This window comes from Sus scrofa, chromosome 1 (assembly GCF_000003025.6).
Source record: "Sus scrofa isolate TJ Tabasco breed Duroc chromosome 1, Sscrofa11.1, whole genome shotgun sequence".
NCBI lineage: Eukaryota > Metazoa > Chordata > Mammalia > Artiodactyla > Suidae > Sus > Sus scrofa.
Genome location: NC_010443.5, coordinates 82654994 through 82674251, shown reverse-complemented (window position 1 = coordinate 82674251; position 19258 = coordinate 82654994). Strand labels below are relative to the sequence as shown.

The window sequence follows — 19258 nt, the reverse complement described above, 5'->3', positions numbered from 1 at the left end:
CCACCCACTGCTACCAGCCACAGTCACCCCCACCCTTCTCACACCCACTACACATGAGTTACGTGCTCTGCCTCTGTGTTCTCAGCATCTGGGACATCTCTCCACTCCACCCCCATCACACTTTATTCCCATCCCAAACCTCCACCCTGGGGATGGCTTTTTGGTATCAGAAACTGTCTTATTTTTTCATCTTTTCCACTAATATTCAGCAAGATGCCTAAACACTGAATTAATGTTTACTGAATGGTGAGGAGAAATCAAAGACTATTGTAAAGTAACCAGACCTCAAATTAAACAGTTATTTTTTGAAGTCTGGAAGCAAATTACTGCTCTCAATCAACAGAAGCAGAAGCAGAGCTCATTCTGTATTCCTTCCGCACAAAAATACGCAGTCTGGGAAGGAGGTGATACCTTAATAAGACATTTGATAATATTCTATCATCAAAAACATATTACTACCAGAAGTCTTTTTTTTTTTTTTTTCAATATGGCTGCACTTGTGGCATATGGAAGTTTCTGGGCCAGGGACTGAATCTGAGCTGCTGAGCTGCAGCTGTGATCTACGCCATAGCTGTGACAACCTCAGATCCTTTAACCCGCTGTACCAGGTGGAGATCGAATCCATGCCTCCACAGCAACCTGAGGCCCTGCAGTAGGATTTTTGCCCACTGTGCCAAAGTGGGAATTTCCCGAAAGTCTTCTGTTATGCTCAGTAAAAAAGGTGTCTATATATGTATGTGTGTATATACATACACACACACACACACATATAAATATATATATACACATATATGCATATATACCTTTCTAATCTGGCCATACATCTTTTCTTCTTCGCAAGCTGCTTTCAAAAAAATATTCTTTCAAAAATTCTTAAGCTTACACTTCATAGATACCAATTTATAATTTTGAAAATGACTTCCACTGACATTCTCCCATTACTATTTTCTAATCAGAAAGTCATGTTGTTCCTGGAAATTGATAGTGACATGGGCTTAGGCTTGGGCTTTCCTTGTATGAAAAAAACCTGTAATTTGGAAAATTGTCACCTATTAGTAGATGGTCTTTAGAGTTCATGGTGACTACCTGAAATGGTTTTAGTAGTATCTGAATGACATAAGGATCATGTAACCTTGCTAAATGAACATAAGACATTATACAGATCTTCTTTAAGAACTAATATCATTATGAAGCAAAGATAGGCTAACTGCAATTGTTTTTGAGGAAATGACCATTTTTGGTTTTAAGGAGACTGGTAGTTGAGTTAATGGTGGTTTTTGGAAACATCCTATGCTTCAAGTTGGAATACGGTTAGCCGTTGTTAATTTAAGCAATTTTTCTAGGGTATGGTTCTCTTCGTTACAAGTGAATATGGAAACAGCTGTACTTGCCTCTCAGTTTCATACAACTTGGTCAAGAAGAGGAAATTAATTTAATTAAATAAATAATTTTTTGGCCATGCCTGTGGCATGCAGAAGTTCTCAGGCCGGGGATCGAACTCACGCTACAGCAGTGACCTGAGCCACAGCAGTGACAACACCAGCAGTGACAATCCACTGAGCCACCACAGAACTTCAAGAAGAGGCAATTTATTTTAGAATCATAGCATATTAGTGTTGGAAAGGGACTTAGAAGCGTCTCAGTCACATCTTTCCATAGCTAGAAAAGATACAAATAGAAGTTAACACACCTACCAAGATTCAGTAACAGAAAGAGAAAAATGTGTGCATTTAGCCAAGGTTCATCTGCTCAGTGCTACCAAGTTTCATAAGGTAACAGACCATTTCCATAGGTGAATAAAAAATACTATTCAATGAAAAAAATTACGGCCTTCTCTAAAAAAATGAAGGTAAATCCAAAATAGGCATGAGGCTCACCAAGTGCCAGACATGGTTCTGAGCATTTTTTGAGGCTGAACCATAGGAACCACATAAACTGCCAAAGTTTGACCATTCGGGTCCTACAAGAATCACAATTTTATACTGTTCAACCTAAAACATATATTAGCTCATTTAAGCCTCATAACAATGGTAGGAAGTTTCACAGATGAGGAAACAGGCCAGAGAGGTTAAATAATTTTGTCTAAGGTCAAATGAGGGCACATGCAGAGCCAGGATTCCACAAAGAAATCTTTCAGAGCATTGGTTCTTCATGGCAATACTACCTGGCTTCTTTCCCACAGTCAGCAGTGACGCCAGAGTTGTCCCCTTCTGATAGATTTATAAGCGTTACAGGGATCTGGAAAGATGGCTTCCCCCCCACCCATGATGCTCATTTCTTATGAAGCAGGTGCCCTCACACACCCAGACTAGTCAAAAAGCTACAAAGTGATATCAAATAACCAACTGAGTATGTTGAAGAAGGAAAATCTGTTGCTATACTCTAAGTCAGGAGCTAAACTGGAAAACTATAGCCATGAATAAGGAGTTTAAGGAACTCCTCATATAAAGTGAAAAGTTTTAGAGCCCTGGAATAGAGGTAAGTCATAAGGGAAGCCTAGCCACAAATTTTCTCTATGGCTCTAAATTATATTAAGAAAGGTGTTCTGTGTTATTGAAAATAATCATATTCACTAGGCTTCAGGACATCTTGCAGGTGGATTGCATTCCCAGCTATCTTCATGTGCTCAATCATGCACAGACACACTGCCTCTTATCACAGATGATTGATTAGTCTTATGAATGTATCTTTTACAGGGGAACAGCCTACACACTTAATAAAATTCTATTAAGACAGACATATCCAAACTGACAGTCGCTGTGTATATAACATATCATATCACTTGGGGTGAGAGAGGCAATGTTAAAACTGCTGGTAGATAAATACACTCCCACAGGTACTCTCCCACACTCACTTCTGCTCTATTATGTTAAAGCTGCCGCCATTTGCATTATTCTCAGTGGTACACTTATTAATTCCATTTGCTACGATTAATCTGAGAGAGTCAATATTTCCAGGAATAACAGCCTAAGAGCCTTCTGTCTGACATTGTTCAGACCATCTCCTATCCCCACCATGGATGGAAGGTCCTCGACAGACCTTTCCATTTAGTGGAAACCGTTATTTTTTTCCACACTGAAAATTTTTATATTTTAAATTAATTCAAAGACTTTTGGGGCTCTGCTAAAAAGCCATCCGTGTCAAGTGGTTAAAAGAGAATGTAAAATTAGGAAGCGCCTCCTAAGGCAGTCCCCTCTTTTTTCCTACCTTTGGAATTAAAGATAGGAAGAGGCACATTCCTACACTGGCAGCTTATGGTACAGTCGCCCCAGAATTGCGCTTATTATGGAAAAACATGGTTTTCCTGTTCCATGTCCACCTGAGAAGTAATGTTTATCCTTGAACATACCTACCTCCCTTAACAATCCATGTTTACATTGTCATCCAGCAATCTGCCTCTTTCAAACCTCTGTTATTTTCAGCTGGTATATGAAGGGAGCTTGACAGCTTTACTTTTCATGCTGTGAAAGTACATTTCCTCTTATTTGTTATAAATTTAATTCTCAAATTTTCAGCCAGCCTCTGTCTGAGTAGATGGGTGATATCTGCAGCCCACCAGTAATCTCAATGACTTGGAGAAGCTTTTTCTTTTAGTTTGTCCTCCTAGGCCACATGGTGGCCTTTTCTAGAATTTTCTCTAGTTTCACGACACTAAGTGTACCAAACAGAACCTAACATTTTTACTCAAGGGGTAGAGGGTGACTAAGATGATATTTCCTGCCCAGTTCAATTCTGGAATTGGTATCATTTGACAGTTGAAGAAGTAACTTTTTAGGATGATAGTAAGTCTTTATTAGAGCTATGCCCATTGTTAAGAGACTATCCATTTAGTCTATGTTTTCTAGTTTTAAATTACAAGCCAATCTATAACAGTGTTTTCTCCCCGATTTTCACATAATTCTTAATTTTTGGTTTAAAAATCTCTAAAAATTATTTTAACATTTAATTACACTGTATATTTATTGCATTTCCCTTGTTATTTACATGTAAATTGATTTCCTCTGAGAAAAAATAATCTAATCCTAGCCAGGTAAGGGGTAAGAGTCCTCAGTCCACCAACTAACATTACTTTTGGACAGTCTAAAATTCACATTATTACATCTATGTCTTATTTTCCTTTTACTCTTTCACAATAGTCTTATTGCTAAAAGCCAACAGGACAAGAGTCTAGAGATTCACAAAATAAAACTTCCTCTCTCTCTATCTCTTTTTTTTTTTAGTACGGCACCTGTAGCATATGAAGTTCCAAGGCTAGGGCTTGAATGGGAGCTCCAGCTGCTGGCCTGTACCATAGCCATGGCAATGCAGGATCCAAGCTGCATCTGTGATCTATACTGCAGCTTGCAGCAATGCCAGATCTTTAATCCACTGAGTGAGGCCAGGGATTGAACCTGCATCCTCACAGAGACTATGTTGGGTTCTTAACCCACGGAGTCACAATGGGAACTCTTTTTTTTTTTTTTTTTTTTGGTTCAAATTCCTACTTTGAACCAAGTCACAGTTGTGGACATCCTTGTTATCTATGATTAGGCTAATTTATCTTTTAAAATAGTGTTCCTCTTCATTTCAACAGCCTGTGGACTTAGTTGATCTCTCCCCTTAGACACACACAAGTACAACCCAAGTGTTAAGCTTCACTGCAAATTACCCTAACACAGGGCCCTGAATTTGTGTCCTACCACTGATATTCATGAAATCAAAATGTCTAGGCAACGTGAAAACTCAGAAAAAGCCTCTATCAGCTAGACTACATATATAAATATGACTCGGATTTTATATTATATTTATTTGCAGGGTTTCTGTTTGTTTTGGGGGCTAGGAAAGTTGCTAAAGTTCTTAAGATAAAATTATATTAATGGTCCATGATATTCTTCAGTGAAAACATGACTTCTTACTGTTTGGTTATTTGAACAAGTATTAAAAATGTATTTCTGTAAGCCAAACCAGAAAGAAGCATGAAAAATTGGCCCCAATAACTGAGACCTAGAGAAATTAGAAGTAATTTAAAATGTCTTATGCCAGGATGTAAGATGAAAGAATATTTGGCCTCAGGCCAAGTACATCAGACCCTCGGATATGTGCAAATTAAAATATAAGAAATGTTTGGAAAGCAAACTAGCCCTTAAAATCCATTTATATTAAAAATTAATTTATTTAAATAGGAAACAAGTATACAAAGATACCTTTCCTGTGACTGAAACAGTCACAGGAAGATGCAGTGGGAAAGAGGGAAGGGACCATCATTAACATCTGGGTCAATGTCACTTTCATGCTAAGTTTCTCCTCTTCTCTAGCCCATTTCACTATGATTTCAGGATGCACAACACAACTGAGTTATCTAAGCTTGCTTCTGGTGAAGGGGCCTGACTCGTCCTTTTTGTGTATTTCTTCCATGGAACCCACCCACAGACCAAGCGGAACACGAGACAGTGGGTGACAGCACCCTTCCTGATGGGTGTGGGTGTGTTTAGATCTGTCTCGTCTCCCAGGATCAAATCTTTCAGCTGTCACAGATGACATCTGTCTTGGCACTGGAAGGGAGCAGTGCCTTCTCCCACACGGCCTCTCATCCCTCATTCCTAGTGTCTTTGGTTCTTTTGGAAACAGTATCTCAGGTTCTAGCCCTGGAAGCAGAGAGGCCATATGGATTGGGGACATTGAGAAGACATGGAGGCTTTGCAGCACTGGTTTTGGACAATGGTGGCTGACCACTCTGGCAGCCTCCTGTCTGAGAGACTTAAAATCCCTCTCTGGGGTCTGTGGCAGAGCAGGGAGCTGCCCAGAGAGAGAGAAAGGCATCTTAGAATTCTGCAAAAAGCTGGGACATTTGATTTCATGTGCCATCTCAACCTTAATGGTAATTTCAAAGCCAGAGTTTATGATCAACCACCTCATTTTAAAACTGACAAGGTCATTTCCCCCAAATAGGCTTTTTCTGGGGCCTGCTAAAATCCCACTGCTGACCCTTGAAAACCTGAATTAAGCTGACTGGTTAAGTAAGTGCATGAAAGGTACTGTGACTAACTTGAAGCTGTTATGAAAACTACCGAGGACAGGAGAAAAGCCAGGCAAGGCAGTATTTGTTCCCCCAGTAACTAGCTGTGGTTTGTATTAAGTACATTGCCTCTTATGGTTGCAGCTTCCAAAGTCCACAGCAACATCATAGTAGAACCCTGGCTCTTCACCACTGGGGAAAAGACCAGCTGGCAGTCACCGGAATGAAGTGGATTCAGCAAACAAGAGTGTCATGATTCAGCAAACAAGAGTGTCATGCTTAACCAGGGTACTCTGGGGAGAATGAGGAAGACAACAAAGAAATACTACTGCCCCAGGAAGACCGATAAACAGCTGGTCTGAATAACTGATGGAAGAAAAGGGTAAAGAAGTGGGGCTGTGAGGACCCCCTCTAGACTCTGGAGGAAAGATGTGGCCTCATGACAAACTTCCAATAACTCAGAAAGCACATGAGCGTCCTTTAATGAGGTCACGAGTTATCACTGATCCAAGAATGAATGTTCCTTAGCCTGCTGTTCTGGTGTCAGGATCATTCTTTATGCTAAAAAATGAGAACTAGTCACTAAATGACATCAAGGGCCACAGGGCTAGCAGGGAATTTAAGCTGAGACTTTAGACACAGAGACTTCCTTGCAGACATGAGTCACTCTTTCATCAGCCCCTTGGCAAGCTTATGACCAAATGCACTCCTTGTGGTGACTGGGGGGGAACGGGGGGAGGGCATCAGAGCTGCCTCTGAGGGTCTGACGCCTCTGCGATGCCACCACTGCACCTCCTGTCAGGTACCTTTCTATGCCAGGTCACAGTGCAGTAAAGCAGCAGAGTCTGGTGAGTTTGACAAGTAACTTGAACCTGAAACTTACTATGGGGATATGGCACTTGGCACATGCTTTTCCTGTAAAAATAATAATAATAATAAAATAAATAAAATAAAAATAAATAAATGAATAATAATAATATGTCTGGCCATCATTAAGCATGCTGTGCTTTGCTTCCAAGGAAAATTATTCGCTGGCTTTTACTATCCTTGAGACCTTGAAATATTTCCTTTTATTCTACACATCTCCTTCTGGCAATAAGCAATAATCCTTGGCATCTTGTGCCAATCTTCTCCACTTGGTGGCCCCTGCTCACTCCAGGGGTTTTCAGGTAGAAAAATGATCAGCTAGTTAAAACAGAGGCATGGTATCAGTAGCTCCAATTCAATGGTGGAAACCCACACCAGTTTGTCTTAGAGTATTCACATATTACAGAACCAGCTGTTAAACATCATGATACATTTTCCCACAAATTCCTTTTTTTTTTTTAAAAAAAAGGTTGGGCATAGGGAATACAAGATACAAAACTGCCACATTAGCATATTACCTCTTTAATAAACAAAAAGAAATGTGCTAACTGAAAGTAAGGCATTTTAAAAGCATCCAAGGAGCCACAGGAGTGGCTTGTGCACAGCTGTGATTTTGAGACTAAGTTCGTAAAATCCTGCGTAATAAGCAACCTTCTATTATACGATGTCTTGTTTCTCATGTCTAAAAAGCGAAAGAAAACATGCACCTTGAAATTTACATGGTATCTGTTACTTATAAAAATATATCCAAAGGTAACTCTCACAAAACACCATTTTATTTTAATTTAATTAATTACCGGCTAGTAGATCGGCCGATGCTGATGAGCTAGAAGCAGCCTGAGGTGCAGGTTGGGGTTCAGAAGCACTACTTCCAAATGCATCTACCCATTATCCATTATGCAGCAAAAAAGTAAAAGAGTGTGAACAGTAAGTACACAAAGTAAGGTAAGAGTTCTGTGGAGAAATGCACAGACATGACACTCTGTGTGGTAAGCTTGTCTCCTGTGGACATGTGAAATGACTGAGGGGACAGTTTATGCTCTCAAAGAAAGAGCTCTAGAATTTTTTTTTTTAGGCCCATACCCTCAGCATATGGAGGTTCCTAGGCTAGGGGTCCAATCGGAGCTGTCGCTCCTGGCCTACACCACAGCCACAGCAACATGGGATCTGAGCCACATCTGTGACCTACACCACAGCTCACAGCAACGCCATATCCTTAACCCACTGAGCGAGGCCAGGGATCGAACCTGCATCCTCATGGATGCTAGTCAGATTTGTTTCCACTGAGCCACAACGGGAACTCCTAGAATATTTTTAAAAATTCTTTTTTTTTTTTTTTTAAAGAATAAAACTTTGGGGCTAAATCGGTAATATAAAAAAATCTTCCCACCTAGAACTCTATTAAATGTAAACAAATTAACAAGTAATTGAAGCAATAGCAGCCCTACTTGTACCTGTCAAAGTTTTCTTTTCCTTTTTTCCCCAATTTTTAGCTGCCCCGAGGCACATGGAAGTTCCTGGGCCAGGAATCAGATCCCAGCTGCATTGTGATCTATGCCACAGCTGCGGCAACATTAGATCCTTAACCCACTGTACTGGGCCAGGGATTGAACCTATGTCCCAGCGTTGCAGAGATGCCACCAACCTCGGCATGCCACAGCAGGAACGCAGAAAGTTAAGTGCTTCTTTGCCACAAGTTTCGAGCCCCTGAATGGCACAGACTGTAACATCTTTTGTACCTGTCATGGCACATGCCATGATGTTTCCAGGTACCACAGGTACTCAACGTGGGTTTAACTTGTTAAGGACGGTACCTTAGCCCATGGCATACACATTTATGTATAGTCATGAAGAAATCCCTTCAAACTTGGGCTTTTCCCTATAAATTTACTGCCGACAGAAGACTTTGAATGTGTCATCCAAATGAGTGGCTCAAGAGTTCATTCAGCACATCTGCCTGTCTTCAGATAACATACAAAAAAAGGAAAATGCACTTCAATCAGCGAAACATCTTTCAATTCTCAGGAGGGTTTCAGAAACACTAAACTCAGAATAAATAAACCCTATGGAATAATGTATGACATCTAGAGCTTATGCTTTCAGTTTTGACTGGCTTATTTGTTTTCCATTCTGAATTATCTGTGTTTATATTGCTTTAAAAATTCAGAAACACTGATTCAGCCAACAGATCAGGATCCTAATAGAACTGTGTAGAAGGAAATTGCAATTCGTTAATTTCACATTTGGATGAATAGAAAGTTAAAAACACAAAGACTTCACATGAAAAGTGGTCTGGTTTTGTTAGGACATGCACTAAAAGTTATGATGAACTAATGAGGATACAGATGATGGTGAAAAAAAATGAAAAAAAATCATAAAAACATTAAGTTTACATTGAGAAGATGGAAATAACTTCACAGAGTCCAAAGGATAAAAGTGAAACATAATGAAATAGATCTAAAGACCATTCTAAGGAATAAAAAAAGATCTATAAGTGTTGACGGAGGAGAGATACGCACCCCCAAAAAGATCTATCACACCTGAAGAATCCACCTTTGCTGGCGAGGCAGTGGTTGCAGGAGATGGTGCGACAAATGCATCCACTGCAGTGAAGCACAGAACAGGAAAAACTGTGTCACCCAAAGGAAAAGGAAACCACGAACCTTGAAAGACGGCTTTCTGAGATTTCATGTTTAACAGCCGGAAGACTGCAGACACTCTTAACAGTTAGGGAAAAGCAAATGGATTTTAAAATACATGCTTCCTGAAAGGAAATAAAATGTGACTTCTTGAGGTCAGAGGTTTTAGTGTGAAAGAGTTTTGTCTTTTCACTGGCCATAGATTTGAAATCCCTCATCAGTTGCTGATGGACCAAAAAAATGAGAGTTTTTAAAAGTGAATTTTGAATGTGAAAGAACTCAAGACACACCCACATGTTTCTCCATCCGCTTCTCCATGCGTAACCCCCATAAGCCATGTCTGAAGCCTTGACCTTGGCAAAAGCACTCACCGGATAAGAGGTCAGCAGTGAGAGAACTCTCAGGCACAGGAGAGGCCCCTTGTGGTGGTGAGGAGAAAGCATCTTCCAAAAGTGAAACAAACCAAAACCAAGCAGAAGTGAGTAGAAAGCTGAAATCAGAGTCACAAATCTAACAAAGGCATTAGCACAGGTGAGGACAAAGAGCTTAATAATGAAAACATCTAGGCAGAGGAATGTAAAGAAAAGGTGGCTGTGGCATTACCTGTCCCAAACAGGTCTATGCTAGGAGCAGCATCTGGCTTGGGCGCTGCAGCGACTTCAGGAGCAGACTCAAATAAATCTAAGACCAAGAACATACATGCCTTTACTCAACTGAACAAACCGGCCTGAGAACAGCATCACTTTCCAGTGGTGCATGAGCACTTTGGAGAGTTCTGACACAAGCTGCGAATGGTTGCTGGAGAACCATTTAATGACACGGTATTCATGCAGTCACAGTTGCATGTGCAACATCACAAGGACCAGAATGCGATCCACCGGATGGAAAGAGTTCAGTGACAACAACAACGACAAAAAAAATTACCACCAAAGATATCTAGAGCAGGAGGAGCGGTGGTGGTGGTGGTGGTGGCAGAGGTGGTGGCGGTGGCGGTGGTGGCTGTGGCGGTGGCGGCAGCGGTCGTGGCAGCTGCAACGGCGGGAGCAGGAGAAGGAGCGGTGGCGGGAACCGGAGGGGCTGCGCTAGCTGTAGGGGTAACTACAGGCACAGTGGTCTCGGGTGGCTTCATGGCAAAGAGGTCCAGCTCGGGCGCAGCCTCTGCACTACCTTCAGATGGGGCAAAGGGGTCTTGTGGAAAGGAAAGTGGAGACACACACAGCATCAGTAAGGAAACAGATAAGAGAAAGGCGTCAGAACTACAGGTTAGAGACGCCTGACAAATATTCATAGGTTTCACACACTAGCTAGGCACTAGGCTGCTTGGGTTGAAGGGCTACTCTAGGAGTGGGGGTCAGTGATTAGGATATTTTTTCAAAGAAGAAAAGAAAATTTAGTAGGTATACAAGTTAAGACTTCAAAGTACTGGTAGGTTAGCCTATAGTCTAGGATCACAGGTGGTTAGTCTTCAAAACCTTACTTAATCTGGTCAATCTGGTAGCTTTGGAAAATTCATTAAAACATGCGAATTGATCTGAAGTCAGTGTCACAGGAGTACAATATAGCATTGGAGGGAAAAAAGAAAACATTAAGAGAGCATACTTGCACTGACAAAAATTGTCAATCTTGAGAAATTGTCAATTTTGATAAGTATGCCCTTTGTTTTCTTAATGTTTTAAGTGCCGGCATTCTTTATTCAGTTCTGATGAATGATATTTTTGGCTCAGAAGAAAGTCAAATTCGAGCAACACAGGGCCAGATCTAACTACGGGAGTTTCACATCAGGACAGAACAACAACAGACGGGCTCAGGACTCAAAACCCACCATTTCCTGAACATGCATCAAGTGCCGCTGCTACAGGGGCTGGGGGAGCTGCTGCGGCGGCCCCTTCGGATGCTGCAGGGGCCTCCCCGGGAGAAGCTGCAAAGGCATCTGGGGTGCAGGTTTTAAAAAACATAAATTAAAGGAATAAAAAGAGAAGAAAATATAGTAAAAGAACCAAGTTACATTGCGAAGAAGGCTCCCTTATACAACATGAATTTCTGAAAACGCGGTTTTATGGCCCATGCACTGTCGGTGGTCACGGAACAAATCTTTGCATCCTTTCTTGTTGGTTACGTGCAAGGGGTACAGTGCTGGATCCCAGGCCTGGGAGGATCCAAAGGTAACAAGATTCTCATTGTATAAGGGCTCTAAGAAGCATGTTTTATGCATTGTTAGAAATTAATGGATGTGAAAAATAAAACACAAAAGTTACTTTATTGGGTAACTTAAGATACTAATCTTTCATGTCCAGGTTATACTTATATACTATGTTATCATGATGTCTCTGATTAGTAGTTTCTAGCAAACATGGATGTCTTCCTTAATGCCAATAATATGAAATATATGATGACAATGTAAACAATTCTAGCTTAAATGTTTTAGTTTAGTACAGGCAAAATTACACTGTTAACATGAAAGGTGTCCTAAATAGTTATAAAAGTTAACACTTCATTATCTTTGAAAAATATTTTCATATACAAAGATTTGTTTGAAAGAAGCAAAGAAATAAAAGTGGGAGATAATACCGTTAAGTCTGTTTTGACTTAAATGTATTGTTTTCAAATACTGCATTGCTCTAGTTATATGGAAAATAATCTCTTTTCAACAGATTAAAAATATATTTTCACGTTTTAAGGCCACAAGTGTATAACTCTTTAGAGTAGATTATAATAACCTACAGTAGATCCATTAACATATAGGCGGCCCCAAGTTTATAAATGCCCAATCTATGATGGGCTGATGCGTCCAAGAGATTTCTAACATGTTTCTGCCAACATACCATGTAAATTATGGTACAAAATCCCCAGTTTTCCGAGGAACTCCTTTAGTTTCTTTTTCTTTCTTTTCTTTTCTCTTTTTTTTTTTTTTTTTTTGTCTTTTTGCCATTTCTTGGGCCGCTTCTGCGACATATGGAGGTTCCCAGGCTAGGGGTCTAATCAGAGCTGTAGCTGCCAGCCTACACCAGAGCCACAGCAACGCAGGATTCAAGCAGCAACTGCAACCTACACCACAGCTCATGGCAACACCAGATCGTTAACCCACTGAGCAAAGGCAGGGATCGAACCTGCAACCTCATGGTTCCTAGTCGGATTCGTTAACCACTGCGCCACGATGGGAACTCCAACTCCTTTAGTTTCAAAGTACACAAGGAATGAAGCCATAGTAAATATGATTTGCTTAGAAGAAATTCCTGGAAAGTGGGGACCAGCAAAAACCTGCCACTTACTTGCTAGACCTCTCATCTTAAAATATGCCTTCTGCAATGGCTACTGGTGTTCCCTAGCATGCTGTTTCTCAAGCCATTAAAAAGAAAGTGTCAAACATGCCTGGGAAACACAACCCAGTATATCCCCTTTCTCGGAGATGTACATTATATCAGGCTGCAGGAAGCCCTACGGTCAAGACATTTGTTTCTCAGCTTAACCCAGCAGGTTCCAAACTGATCTGAGACCCTCTACGGTAACATCCTGAAGCGAGGATTAAAACCTTAAAAGAGACTCACTTGGGTTAAAAAAGTCTTTTACGAAAATAAACAAACAAACATTCCTTAAAGGGAACAATGGGGCAGTTATTCATGTATTACAGATTTTTTTTTTTCCTTCTCTTTTTAGGGCCACACTTTGTAGCATATGGATGTTCCTGGGCTAAGGGCTGAATCGGAGCTGCAGCTGCTGGCCTACACCACAGCCACAGCAATGCCAGATTTGAGCCGCATTTGTGACCTGCGCCACAGCTTGCAGCAATGCTGGATCCTTAACCCACTCACTGAGCGAGGCCAGGGATTGAACCCACATCCTCATGGATACTAGTAGGGTTCCTAACCTGCTGAGCCACAACGGGAACTCTGTGTATCACAGACTGATGTGATCTGATTGCTTCCCATGGCTACACTGAGGGAATAGATATTCTGAGTAGAGGTCCGTCTGGTGTGAGGCCAGATAAAAGTAAAGAAGTAGGGAAAACACACCCGTGGATAGTGCAGCCCTGCCTCTCCAGATGCCATGTTAAGGATACTATCTCAGAGGACTTAGTGGCCAACATGAAAGCACTGAGCTTGGGCAGAACACTTTGTAGCATATGGATGTTCCTGGGCTATAAGACCGAATGGCCAGTGGCTGGAAAAGCTGGTACTCCTTTGTTTAAGGGAAGTTTTAACAGGAGTAGATAAGTTCATAATGTATAAGTAACAAGAAAAGCGTTACTTGTGTGAGGGCACAAGACAGGTCTTTTTTATTCTTAGAAAATCTGGAACTGAAGTTAATATTAGAAGTAGAAGAAGTAGCAATAGCAGTCACTATTCTGTATCTACATGTGAGTCACTGTGTAAATATTCTATTTGCGTTGTTAAATTTTTTTTTGTGGCTGCACCTGCAGCATATGGAAGTTCCCAAGACAGGGACTGAATCCAAGCCACAGCTGCAATGTACACCACAGCTGCAATGTATTCCACAGCTGCAGAAATGTCAGGTCCTTCAACCCACTGTGCTGGGCCAGGGATTGAACCCGAACCTCTGCAGCAACCAGAGCCTCTGCAGCTGGATTCTTGATTCACTGCGCCACAGCAGGAACTCTGCGCTATTAAATTTAATTCCTACAGCCCTCTTGTAACATAGGTTCTATTATCTCCCTCCACTTTGTAGATGACAGAATGGAAACTTGTAAAGTCTGAGCAGGTGCAAGTCTTGACCAAGGTCCAGCAGGTGGCGAGGTCAGCATTTGGCTGTAAGGTGCTTGAGTGAGGTGTGCATGTTTGACCACTCTACTGACATGAACTGTGCTGCATTTTTCTATGGCATAAGCACCAGTTATGTCAGTGCTAGAATTCAAACAAGTATTTGTGACTGGCTTCTTTAATTATCACTTCTGTGTAAATAGGTGAAACCCATATATATGCTTTATCTTTAAAAGAGGTGGTTGTTTTTTCCCCTCCCCTGTCAGCAAGACATCTCATCTCCTTTTAACGCTTCTCTTGTTACTTATACATTATAAACTTATCTACTTCTGTTAAAACTTCCCTTAAACAAAGGTGCACCAGCTGCTCCAACCACCGGCCATTCGGTCTTACAGCCCAGGAGAGATGGAGAGGTGAGTGAGTGAGACTGTGGGTAATCCCAGCCCCAGCCACTGACTAGCCATGAAAGGGACCTTAAGAAAGAACAGTCTTGCTGAGCCCAGTAGGCCCTAGGACTGTGAGAGATAATAATACAATTTTGATGTTGTTTTATAAAAAAAACAACAAAATTTATCTTCTCAATTCTCTGTCATCATTGATGCAGAATTATCCTTCTAGCACTGACAGCTAAAACAATCTCCAACCCAGCTCTCTTTCTCCTGTTACCCATTTGTGGGTCCCATCTGCATTCTGCCCATTACCAACCAGTGCCATCTCCTGTGGAGGCAGGTCCTTGCTTTTCTACAATTAGGGACTCAGTCCAGCCCTACCCAGCAAACCAGTCTCTTGACCTTGCCACAGATTGGCCTTCTCTCCCTTCTGGCAATCTAGGAAGAACCTCCTAACCTTGTATCCTGTGACTGACTACCTTTGTGAAGTTTTCTAAATGCTATTGTCTTCCCATTCTTACCTACCCTCCCCATCTTCTCCAGCCACACACGCCATCTTTAAATCACATGCTGGACACAAGGGTTTCAATCATTCTCAACAGCCCAAGGGTCAAACTGTTCAGGCTCATTTTCTTCCTCAAAGGCCCCAGATTATAAGACTCTCACACGACATCTAGTTGGGAGTGCTTATATTTACATATCAATTTTAAGGAAGGCTGATTAACTTAGTGTGTTATCCAACTCAAACAAATAAAGTCAGGTTGGCCATACAAGTTCTTTGGTTTTCTAGCCACCTGATTCTGTGCTCATAGCCTACCATCCTCAGGGACGTGTGCTTACAAATTGGCACATTGACTGAAGGGGCACCCTGATGAATGGGTAAAGTAATTAGCATCAATTTAGCATTGAACTTCTTAGAAAAACAGTGTTGTTACAAACCAATGTGCTGCTGTTAGTACAGTTTACATAAATGAAAAACAATGTTTTTAAGGATTTTGAGTTTTATCTTTATCAGTATCTGTTTTACTAACATTTTAAAGAAAAACACTGCCTTGCCGACCTGTTCTGCCTGGCCACGGAAGGCAGATTTTATTTCTTAAAAGTTCCCTTTAGGAACTATATCCAATCTCCTTGGATAGACTGTGATGGAGAATAATATAAAAAAATGCGTATGTATATGTGTATATATATATATATATATATATATATATACACATATATATATATGACTGAGCCACTTTGCTGTACAGCAGAAATTGGCACAACATTGTAAATCAACTATACTTTAATAACAGTTCCCTTTAGAAAATAAAGCATTTAGTAAATATAATGTTTCTAAAATACTTTTAAAATTACTTACATTGAAGTGAACTAACACGCTATGTGGGTATCAATGTGGATATTTTAAAATAACAGACATTTCATATTTTTCAAATCTGTAATGAAAATACAAGACTAACAAAGAAAATTTTAATGTTTTCATTATTTTGTTTTCATGAAATTAAGCATTTAGCTATTTTTCAGAAATTAAAGTTCATTAACCTTATTTCTAAAGAGACCTACTTAATAATGCTAAATAAAACCTCAAAAGGGCATATTTTAAAGTCATGTAGACATAAGCACTGCTGCTCTTATTATTTAAAAGTTCTAATAAAAACTGGTTGCACAACATGTCCAAAGAGATTTTAGTTCAAGTTTTAATTTAAAATCCTACCTCTAGATGATTCCTTATAAATCTATAAAGAACATGAAAGAAATTAGGGAATATCATTGAAAACTACAAAACAGGCAGTGACACAGAGTAACTTCTGAACATAAAGGACAGAGATTTTACAGCTATCAGAGGCCAGGAGTTTACAAACTTATACAGATTAGCAAAAATAACTGTGATGAGATTTACAGATGTATTCATCTTTACTCAGCCTCCAGCCAGATGACTAGAAAAGATATCAGTGAAATTCAAGGATAGCCCCCATTCTTTGGCATTAAGTTATATGATTTCCTCCAGTACTGACCTTTTCAATTTGTATTTCAGGGTAGAAAGAATGACATCATGAAAATATTTCCAAACATACAGTTTCTTCTGCTTGATGAATGTTGTCAAAGCAGTAATAAAAGATCAACACAAACAGCATAATGGCACAAAGACTATTTCAAAGAAATATCTTAGGCTGTAGAGAACCATGAGAGAAGCAAAATGCAATTGATTGATTTCTTAGAGGCAATTAAGCTCCTTAAAGCAGAATGAAAAAGAAAAATCTAAATAGCTAAAGGTAAAGAAATGTTTACATACAAAACTGTGATCCATTCTGTCTGTACTTTGAATTTTTCTGCTAACATAAGCCTTTGAGAAACCATTCATTCTGAAGACCAATAATGGGGGAGGGGAGGAGAGGGTGATGAAATTGATTTTATAAATTTATTTATTTATGGCTGCACTCATGGCAAGCAGAAGTTCTGGGGCCAGGGATCAAACCTGAGCCATAGCAGTGACCTAAGCCACAGTAGTGACAATGGTGTATCCTTTTTTTTTTTTTTTTTTTTGTCTTTTTGCTATTTCTTTGGGCTGCTTCCGCGGCATATGGAGGTTCCCAGGCTAGGGGTCGAATCGGAGCTGTAGCCACCGGCCTACGCCAGAGCCACAGCAACGCAGGATCTGAGCCGCGTCTGCAATCTACACCACAGCTCACGGCAACGCCAGATCGTTAACCCACTGAGCAAGGGCAGGGACCGAACCCGCAACCTCATGGTTCCTAGTCGGATTCGTTAACCACTGCGCCACGACGGGAACTCCTGGTGTATCCTTAACCCACTGGACTACCAGGGAACTCCTGATTTTATAAATTTAAGCTAATACTTTAATTTCTGGTCACAAAAGCTACAAAGGCATAACCGAAAAACTAACTTTCTTTAGAAGGTGACTATAATAAATGATTCAAGAGTTTGCGAATCCCTTCCCCCACTTTTTTTTTTTTTTTTTTTTTTTTTTATAAAGGGACAGTGCAGCAAGGCAGCAGCAAATTCCTTGCATGAAACAGGGGCAACAATGCTGTGTCAAGCTATACATTCTACATTCTTTATCTTAAACAATGTTGGCCAACTTTGGAGATTGGGGCATGGCATGGATCACAGTACTTTGTGACAGCAGGTAAGTGTATGTTCCCAGGGGAATCTTTTATCTCCATCAGATCCCACCAAATCTTTCCGGCCCCTGCCCCTCATTGTCTGTCTCTGCCAATTTCTTTACCATATTCTCAAAATGCCCCAGGACAGATGTTATATTTTAATGAAGAAACACAAAACTATGATGACTATAACGGCATTTGATGTATGCATTTGAAATGAGCACTTCTCCAGGTTTGGACTTAGTATCACTCAGATGGGAAGATGTAAATGAACTGCTTTCTGATGATTCATCAGGTCCAGGCATATGATATTGGCTGAGTCTAGGATATCTGACTGAAGCCTACAGCTGTAAATCCACTCTATGTCAGAATTTACATTTGCATGGAGAAAATGCTTTCAGACAATCATTTCAAAGTCTGATCTAAACCTGTTTTCAATCAGCATCGCAAGTGCTGACCCAAATGATGCCTCAAAGTTCCAAAGCCAAAGATAATTCAAGTTTTTGCTTGGATAGAACAACATTTAAAGTTGCAAAAATGAGCATATCCTTAAACTCTTTTCAGAGACCTCTACATCTGAACTATTCTTAGATGATTTTTTGTCCTAAATCTTAAGAAGTAACTTAGGCCAGGACTTCCCCTCCCATATTCCCTTAATATTTTTATACTCTCAGCTAGTTCAAATCTAAAAAAAAATCCCCAAAGCCAATTCTAAATATGATAAGACCTGTGTATGACACACAGATACTGCAGGGCTGAAGCATATATAGGACAGGAGTTCCAATAGCACCTTAAATCTTAACTTTGCAAAGAAGAGAAAATCAAATAGTTCCAAAGCATTGCACCTCTGCTGTAAAACCACTAAAGTTAAGTGAATGTGAAGTTGACAAATTGAGTGAAAATAAATATGTATGAATAAACATTTAAAAAGTACTTAAACACTCTGCCTTGCTGTTATAGAATGTAAAAAAAAAAAAAAACTTACACCCCTTAACTCTATGGTAATGTTAGCAATCCTGGAGGGGAAATAAAGGGATAGTGATGTGGCTGACTAACCTCCAAAGAGATCCACGTCGGCCGTGACAGCAGTAACAGTTGTAGTAGTTGAGGCAGAAGCTGAAGCAGTGGCAGTTTCAGCAGTTGTAGTAGGAGGAGCAGGTTCTGGTGCAAATGGATCTGAAATCTGTGCCTCAGAGGGAACAGAGGAAATTGCAGCCAGAGAATCTATGTTGCACCAGAGACAGCAAATGGAAGAGGAGAAAAGCAAAGGACAAAAGATATACCAGGCTCCAAATGATCAATGTAAGGACAGTTATTTAAGATAAAGTAGTCTCTCAAAAGAGAAGTTTACAAATAAAGTTTTACTCACCCTCTCCCAAAAGGTCTACCGATGTCCATGTGCCAGCATATGAAGAAATAAGAGATCAAGCTGAAACTTACAGCTACACCAATGGCCAAGCAGGGTGAGACACTGAGGAAATTTTAGCTTTCTATACCTTGCTGGACCATTTTTAACTAAAAAATAAGT

The 19258-nt window shown here is 40.3% G+C and overlaps 1 protein-coding gene across 30 annotated transcripts in view; it reads right to left on the bottom strand.

Moving 5' to 3' along the window:
* The window catches only part of SNAP91 (synaptosome associated protein 91), a 157655-nt gene that overhangs the window by 24401 nt on the left and 113996 nt on the right, over nt 1-19258 (bottom strand). For 14 of the 30 annotated variants that reach the window (XM_021091681.1, XM_005659405.3, XM_021091696.1 and 11 more), the window contains 8 exons: nt 19100-19114; nt 18787-18954; nt 11324-11431; nt 10426-10689; nt 10105-10182; nt 9873-9944; nt 9382-9465; nt 7660-7743 (listed from right to left, as the gene is read on the bottom strand). The exons of 2 other annotated variants lie outside the window; for them this stretch is intronic. In XM_021091681.1, coding sequence (XP_020947340.1) covers nt 7660-7743; nt 9382-9465; nt 9873-9944; nt 10105-10182; nt 10426-10689; nt 11324-11431; nt 18787-18954; nt 19100-19114 — 873 coding nt within the window. The remainder of the gene's footprint in view (nt 1-7659; nt 7744-9381; nt 9466-9872; nt 9945-10104; nt 10183-10425; nt 10690-11323; nt 11432-18786; nt 18955-19099; nt 19115-19258) is intronic. 14 more of the 30 variants (XM_021091761.1, XM_021091752.1, XM_021091754.1 and 11 more) reach the window with 7 other exon arrangements.